The 7978-nt window shown below is 55.2% G+C and overlaps 1 protein-coding gene across 1 annotated transcript in view; it reads left to right on the forward strand.

Annotated features, from left to right (window-relative positions):
- Ccdc12 (coiled-coil domain containing 12) overlaps nucleotides 1–5432 on the forward strand; it is a 57578-nt gene extending 52146 nt beyond the window's left edge. The window contains exons 3-7 of the mRNA XM_015994406.3: nucleotides 1480–1559; nucleotides 3362–3423; nucleotides 3601–3635; nucleotides 4924–5000; nucleotides 5088–5432. Coding sequence (XP_015849892.1) covers nucleotides 1480–1559; nucleotides 3362–3423; nucleotides 3601–3635; nucleotides 4924–5000; nucleotides 5088–5170 — 337 coding nt within the window. The 3' untranslated portion in view covers nucleotides 5171–5432. The remainder of the gene's footprint in view (nucleotides 1–1479; nucleotides 1560–3361; nucleotides 3424–3600; nucleotides 3636–4923; nucleotides 5001–5087) is intronic.
- The last annotated feature ends 2546 nt before the right edge of the window (nucleotides 5433–7978 follow it).

Raw genomic sequence — 7978 nt, forward strand, 5'->3', positions numbered from 1 at the left:
TTGTTTGTTGGTTTGCCTGTTTCCTTTCACTGATCCCTGCCATTTTCTCCCCACACCCAGTTTCTCTTCCTCTTTTCTCCCCACCCTGTAGTGAACAAGAACCATGGTAGCAAATAGGCTGCACTCTCACTGTGTGCCCCAGAGACCTGCTGCTTACCGCAGGCCTGAGCAGGCATAGGGAACAGAGACAGGGTACCCCTACACATGTGGGATGGGCCGCGTGGGTACCGGCACTCCCCAGGTTTAGCCTAGCCCCATGGGCCTTGACAGGAGGGAGGAGGTGGTATGTTGGTATGTCAGCTGGGAGCAGGCCCAGGTGGAGTTCAAGTTCACAGCCTTGACACTAGTCAAGTGTGCGGCCATAGGTATCATGTACCTCACTTGTGGGATGGCTTGCCCTCTCAGGGACTGGGGAGGCCACCCTAACCTAGCCTAGACAGAGGTCTCACAGCTGGAAGACTGTCAGAAAATCTAGGACTTTCTAAGGCACCAGAGTTCAAGGACCCAAAATAGAGTGGAGAAAACAGGTGTGACTTCTGTGCCTCTCTGGCCTAGGGGTCTGTCTACTGTCTACACCTCCCGTCATTAAACCCAGCGGCCCCCTAGGAGCTCTCACGTTGTTGCCCTGTGGGGTAGCCAGGGCCCTCTCTTCCCAGGGAGAGTACTCGGTGTATGTGATTGGGGTTTGGTAAGCTGCTGAGCTGGGAGGCAGCCTGCAGAGAGATGAAAGGCCTGGTTTGGGGCTCCTACTGGGTGATTCTGGCCCCTGTGACTCTACACCCCCAGGTTTGGGTTTTCCTAGCTACATTAGACCTTTCAGGGCATGGGCTTCGTAGGTCTCCCCAGCACGCAGGTGGACCATGGCTCCCCAGCCTTGCACATGTGCCTGTTCCCGTGGCCTTTGCGGACCACCCCGTCAGGTGTGGAGCGGGTCAGCCTCTAGTGTCTTCTGCATTTTTGTCCCGTTCACTGCAGCCTCAGGCCCCGAAGCCACCTCCTGGAATCTGTGCATATCGTACTGCCTTTGTATGTTGTACATACACGCACGCACGCACGACCCTTCATGTCACTCAGCCATACCCTTGGCCCAGTACACACAGACCCTTTCCACTACAGGCGATGATGGACCGTGTGACTCACACTGGCTCAGGACGTGAAGGCAGAAGGAGAGCTAGTGTGGAGGGCTTTCTCCTCGAGGAGGGACTCGGCTCTGACAGCCTTGCTCAGCTGGCAGTCACCATCAGCGCCATCTCTGTCAAACGGAAGTGAGCCACTGGAAACTAGGAGATGTCCCAGTCACCCTGGGCCAGCTCTGGCGAATGCGTGAGGGGGCACTGAGGCTTAAGGTCTCTTCCTCCCCTCACTTGACCATCTTCAGACAGGAAGGAAGAGAGTTGGAACTTGGAAGTGTGGGAGGCAGATGAGAAGCACCCCTACCCACTCCCGCACTTAAGGTCTGCCTCTGCTCTGCTCTCACAGGGGACTCAGGCTTCGGAACTATGTCCCGGAGGATGAGGACCTGAAGAGGAGGAGGGTCCCCCAGGCCAAACCAGTAGCAGGTACGCGGGCTGCCCTTTCCCCCTGTGTCCCACGCGGTCCTTTCAGTCACCCTCAAAGAAGAGCTGCCTGTGTCAGGCCAGAGACAGGGCTCCTGGGATACTTGAGTACCTCCTCGGGGGCCACAAGGGGACCATAAGGGCAGGAAAGAGGCCCCTTGCACCTGCCATCCTGGAGGGGGCCATAAGACCACGGGGCATGAAGAGAAGTGACCTGGGTTCCTTGGGCAGCAGGGCAAGGTGGTGAGTCCTGTGCCCCTGGGGAGAGGGGCAGAATAAAAGACCCCAAAGAGAGGCTGACTGTAGAGATGCCCGAACAACCAGAAGCAACACAAGGGCCAGAGGGGCTCAGCCCAGGTTTGCCACTGCTGAGATGCAGGGTGAGCAGTGTGAGCAGGGTGAGCAGTGGAGCAGTGTGAACAGGGTGAGCAGTGGAGCAGGGTGAGCAGTGTGAGCAGGGTGAGCAGTGTGAGCAGGGTGAGCAGTGGAGCAGTGTGAGCAGTGTGAACAGGGTGAGCAGTGGAGCAGGGTGAGCAGTGGAGCAGGGTGAGAGCGGCAGTGGAGCAGGGTGAGCAGTGTGAGCAGTGTGAGCAGTGGAGCAGTGTGAGCAGGGTGAGCAGTGTGAGCAGGGTGAGCAGTGGAGCAGTGTGAGTAGGGTGAGCAGGGTGAGCAGGGTGAGCAGGGTGAGAGCGGCAGTGGAGCAGTGTGAGCAGGGTGAGCAGTGGAGCAGTGTGAGTAGGGTGAGCAGTGTGAGCAGGGTGAGCAGTGGAGCAGTGTGAGTAGGGTGAGCAGTGTGAGCAGGGTGAGCAGGGTGAGAGCGGCAGTGGAGCAGTGTGAGCAGGGTGAGCAGTGGAGCACTGTGAGCAGGGTGAGCAGGGTGAACAGTGGAGCAGTGTGAGCAGGGTGAGCAGGGTGAGCAGTGGAGCAGTGTGAGCAGTGGAGCAGGGTGAACAGGGTGAGCAGTGTGAGCAGGGTGAGCAAGGTGAGCAGTGGAGCAGTGTGAGCAGGGTGAGCAGTGGAGCAGGGTGAGCAGTGTGAGCAGGGTGAGCAGTGTGAGCAGGGTGAGCAGTGGAGCAGTGTGAGCAGGGTGAGCAGGGAGCCTCCTGGTCACAGTAGCGGAGTCGCCCTGTGTTCTGAAGAATCTATTTGTGGTTGGTTGTTTTAAGACAGGCTCTCACGTGGAGCTCACTGTACATCAGGCTGAGCCTGAGCTCACAGAGATCCACCTCATCAAACATCCAGAAGTTGTCCATTTGTTTTTTGCTAGTCCACTCCCCACCAGGTGGAGCATGACACCCCGAAGGGTAGGAGAGGGGTGAGAAACTGGCCCCTTGTCTCCACTAGGAGGCCGCCCAGGACTTCTATCTGGCGGGAGAACGAAAGGGCAGAAGGACCCCTCCCTCGTAACAGGGCTGAAGGCTGCCCAGAGCCCATAGTTGTTAGTGTTTCTGGCATCTGCCCCCGGAAGAAGCCACCCAGAGGCCTACTGACTTGGTGGAGGCAGGAGGTGCCTGTCAGTTTTAAGTCTGAGGTGGGATGGACGGGAAGCTAAGCCACCCAGACTCTGGCCAGGGCACCCAGAGGAGATCCTTAGAGGTAATGTCATGTACACAGGAGCCTCCCAGTCACTGCTGGGAGGCCGCTGCTGTCCGTTTCTGGGCCCTGGGCCTGCCTTCAGCCTAGGAAACAAGCCTCTTCCTGAGCTCTGGCTGAGCGGGGGCCCAGGGGCGTGGAGGAGCGAGAGGCGTGGGACTGATCCCTGGAGTGGCAGTCCCTTAGGCCTGTGTTGTCCTTGTGCCCCCTAGTGGAGGAGAAGGTGAAGGAGCAGCTGGAGGCTGCCAAGCCCGAGCCTGTCATTGAGGAAGTGGTGAGTACCTGGGTGGCCCCACTCCCTGCAGTGACGCTTGCTTCCCTCTCTAGATGTCTCTGTTCCCACCCCAGGCCACTTCCTTGCCTGTCTTCAGTTTTCACCTCTGTGGCCTGTCTCCACTCCCCTGAGGCTGGGGCTTGGCCCTGATGAGTTGTCTTCTGTCTGTCTCCCTAGGACCTGGCCAACCTGGCACCCCGGAAACCTGATTGGTAAGTGTTGTCCGAGCAGGCTCTTTGGCGGGGGGTGGTGCTTGGTGTGTGTCATGGGTCTCTGCTGGGAGGACAGCCAGGGACAGGTCGGGGACAGCAGTGCAGGCATAGACGGGCACAGGAGAGTCAGAAGTAAGGGCGAAGCAGGCCGTGAATGAGGGTGAAGTGCTGAAGAGGGCCTCACGGGGGAAAGAGCAGCTGTCCCCCCAAACCTTCTTTGGGATGAAAACTCACCTGCTCTGAGGACCAGTCTGAGCAGTGCACTCCTTTGTGCTCCGGAGACCACAGTGAAAAGAGTGGATGGACAGACAGACATGGGCTTATATCCCTGTGTTGACTGTAAAATGGGATACCCAGTCTCTTCAAGTCTGGAAGCCTGTAAGGTATAGGCAGATTTTTCTCTGGGCCACCAGCTCACAAAACACAACATGGAGATTTATTATTAATGATGAAAGCTCAGCTGTAGCTTAGGCTTCTTTCGTACTAGCTCTTGTAACTTAATCTACGCGCTGCCACGTGGCTCATGGCCCTTACCTCTCCTCCTGCCTGTCCTCTTCCTCTGTGTCTGGCTGGCGACTGTCTTTCTTCTTCCCTGAGACCTCTCTGTCCCCAGAAGTCCCGCCTAACCTCTTCCTGCCTGGCCATTGGTCATCCAACTCTTTATTAAACCAATCAAGTGGCCCATCTTCACACAGTGTAAAGGAATATTCCACAACAGCTAGGTCCTCTGACTGAGCTGAGAAAGTGGGTGAGGCGGGAGCTGTGGGCTGTGGTGTGTAGCTCTGGGCCTTGAGCCGGAGACCGAGGCTGACCTTGCCTGCAGGTCCGTGTGGCTGCAGTGGCTGCAGCACCTGCTACGGTGCTTTAACTGATGAAACAGGCATGAGGTGTGTGTTGCAGGAACCTCAGAACCAGAGAGCTCAGGCTCAATTCATGTGCACATCTGGAAGCCCTAGGAGTGGGAGGGTGGCTGTGGCGGGAGATGGAACAGGGCCGACAGCTGCCAAGCGTGTCCCTCCCTGATGCTGGCTTAGATTATGTAACAGGACCCTTGGGTCTCAGTCCTCTACCTCAGTTGGCTTTGGAGTACACATCTCCTTAGCTTAATTAGCTCAGTGGACCCGGGAAGAATGGTGGCTCTTGGAGGCCCAGAAGAGCAGAGAAGACCATCTCCCCAGAGCAGCCCCTCAGACATCTGAGGATATAAATGCTGAACCACTACAGGAAGACCCCAGGGCAACACCATGCAAATCCTTAGCGTCCCAATTCCCCTTCTTCCCTGTTCCAGGGATCTCAAGAGGGATGTGGCCAAGAAGCTGGAGAAACTAGAAAAGCGGACCCAGAGAGCCATTGCAGAGCTGATCCGTAAGCGTGGTCTGGCCAGCGGGGTCCTGCCCTCACGATGGTGGATTAAGAACAGGGCCTTTTAACTCTGGTTTGCTCTCTATTCAGGTGAACGGCTAAAAGGCCAGGAAGACAGCCTGGCCTCTGCAGTGGATGCCACCACAGGACAAGAGGCCTGTGACTCTGACTGATGTGTTCTCCGTGTCCCATCTGCCCAGCACACATGTCCTGCGGGAAGATAGTCTTGGGCAGGAGTAGAGTTAGGCTGGCCAGCACTTCTGGGTCTCAAGAACTAAGCCAGCCCAGTCTCAACCTCTGTGGGGTGAGGTCAGCTCATCTCCAGGGTGCCCACCACCCTGAGTGGGTCAGAGCTGAGGTCTGTACATATGTGTGTATATTGAGCTTTTTTTTTTAACTTTGGAAATAGAGACAAATAAACTCCCATGTAGTAGAGGGCTCTCTCTCATTGTTTGCTGTTTGCTAGGTCTCTGGGTTTGGACCCTTAGAATGCAGAGGTGATGCTTAGTGTGCCTATTACCCCTGGGTTGGGCCAGCTTTGTTGAGGATGGAGGGGCGGGCAGGGGCCAAGACTGCCTCCTGGCTCCAAATCTCTAGTCAAAGTCATCAGTGGTCATTTCAGAACCCTTAGGCCACAGATACAAGGACAGAGAGTGTCCTCTCGGGACCTCCTAGCCGCCCCCCAACCCCGCCCCCCCAGCCCCGAACCCTGTAGTAGTCTATAGGAAGGCTGGAGAGACCCTATAAAGGTCCTCTGGACCCTCCCCGTGTGAGAGGGAGAGGTGGCTCTGACAGATTTCCACCCTGAACTGCTGCAGGTTTGAGGTCCCCACACTACTTCCTGACTCTTCTCTGCCACCAGCAGTGCGTCTCTTTCTCTGCCAGGCAGAGCCACGGGTCCCCTGCCGGGAGTCAGTTCTGCTAGAGATCAGGCTGTGGTGGACTAGGGTTTAGGTGTGACCTTGCAGCCTGAACCTCTGACATGGCAGCCGAGCTTCCCCTGCCGGAAGATTGCACCTGCAGTGTGTTTTAGGACTTCCTCCCAGCCCTGACTCACTTAGTGTGCCCTCCCTCTATGTGGAGTTTCTGACAGACACACAGCAGTCCAGCTATAGCAGCAGTGCTGAGGACTGAGGACGTGCAGGTAAAGTGGGTGTGTGCAGAGGCAGGGACACCCCAACAGTAAGTAAAATCCTTTAGATGAAAGTTGTGAGTCTGTGTGACAGCAGTTACCTGTAATCCCAGCACTCAGGAAGGAGGCGGGAGGATCAAGAGTTCAAGGTCATTCTTATCTACATGAGTTTCAGGTCATCCTGGGCTACAGAACCCTGTCTCAGAAAGGAGGGGAAAGGTGGTTGGTGGGGGCAGGGGGATGAGAGACAAGAGGTGGGAAAGGGAGAGGAGACGTAAGGGAAGGGACAGTTAGGAGAAGACTGTTAGGTCTGTGTGGCTCAGAGTGAGGGCTGAAGTGGCATTGAGTAGGCAGCCGGGCTGGGGTTCTGGTTCCCTCTGAAGACAGACCAGCTTGGCCAGAGTCGTCAGGAACAGAGGTAAGAACGAAGGTTGAAAGGCCCCTGATACCATCTGGATCTCAGTGGCAACAGGAACCCCATCTGTGGCCGTGGAGTCAGATCACGTGACTGGGAATCCCTGCAGCCCCCGCCTAGGGCTAGACTACTGCTCAGAAAGCTAACAGAGGCGGTGTGTCTCAATCTGTGACCTGTGGGGGCTTGACCAAGAAACTGCCCCATAAGAAAAGAGAAAGACAAGGCTGCCACGTTGATACACATTCTGACAAGAGCCACGAAAATGAAATTCTTTGCCAGGCATGTTGGGAGTCTGGAGCAGGAGTTGTTAAAAGACTGCCTGGGCTACTCAGGGAGGCCTCATCTTAGAAAAAAAAATGTCGGGATATGGGCCTCGGTTGTTAGGTGTTTGCTTAGTGTGCGAGAAGCCTGGACTCACTCCCTGTCACCACATGAAGCAGGCGTGGTAACATCCCTGCCCTTGGGTGTACATAGAGCAAGAGGATCAGTTCAGTGCTATCCTCGGCTACGAAGTGAGTACAGGGCCAGCCTCGACTACATGAGACCCTATCTCAACAAAGGGAGGAGGGAGAGGCAGTAAGATGGCTCAGCAGGTAAAGGCCCTCGCCACGGGGAATCCTATTGTGGAGTTGGTTCTCCTGCTCCTCGTCCTCTGGAGTCTGAGCACACAGGGTATCGAGGTGCGGGGATGCACGTGCACACACAGATCTCATTTTAAAACTTGGTTTGTTGAGGCGGGGTTTCTCTGTGTAACCTTGACAGTCCTGGTACTTGCTCTGTAGCCCAGGCTGGCCTCAAACTCAAGAGATCCGCCTGCCTCTGCCTCGCAAGTGCTAGGACTAAAGGTGTGCGCCACCACACCCAGCCCTCATTTAAAAAATTTAAAGTCGCTGGGTGGTGGTGGCGCACGCCTTTAATCTCAGCACTGGGGAGGCAGAGCCAGGTGGATCTCTGTGAGTTTGAGGCCAGCCTGGACTACAGAGTGAGTTCCAGGACAGGCACCAAAACTACACAGAGAAACCCTGTCTCGAAAAACCAAAATAAATAAATGAATGAATGAATGAATGTGTGTTTGGAGTCTAGTACCCAAAAGAGCGAGATCCAGCACCAAAACTACACAGAAACCCTGTCTTGAAAAAACATAGATAAACAAATAACAAATAAATAAACAAACAAACAAACAAATAAATGTTTGACGTCTAGTACCTGAAAGAGTAGCTAATAATCCAGTAGTGGATAGACTGGAATCATTAATCTTTTCATACACAAATATTAATGTGTTTTGGTGAGGAATCATTGATCTTTTATGTGTCTGCATCACATCTGTATGTGGTGCCCATGGAAGCCAGAAGAGGGCATCAGATCCCCTGGTACTGGAGTTACAGGTGGTTGGGCTATAAGGAGATTTATAGCCCAGGAAACTGAAACAGTAGC

The sequence above is a fragment of the Peromyscus maniculatus genome, chromosome 7 (assembly GCF_049852395.1).
Source record: "Peromyscus maniculatus bairdii isolate BWxNUB_F1_BW_parent chromosome 7, HU_Pman_BW_mat_3.1, whole genome shotgun sequence".
Lineage (NCBI taxonomy): Eukaryota > Metazoa > Chordata > Mammalia > Rodentia > Cricetidae > Peromyscus > Peromyscus maniculatus.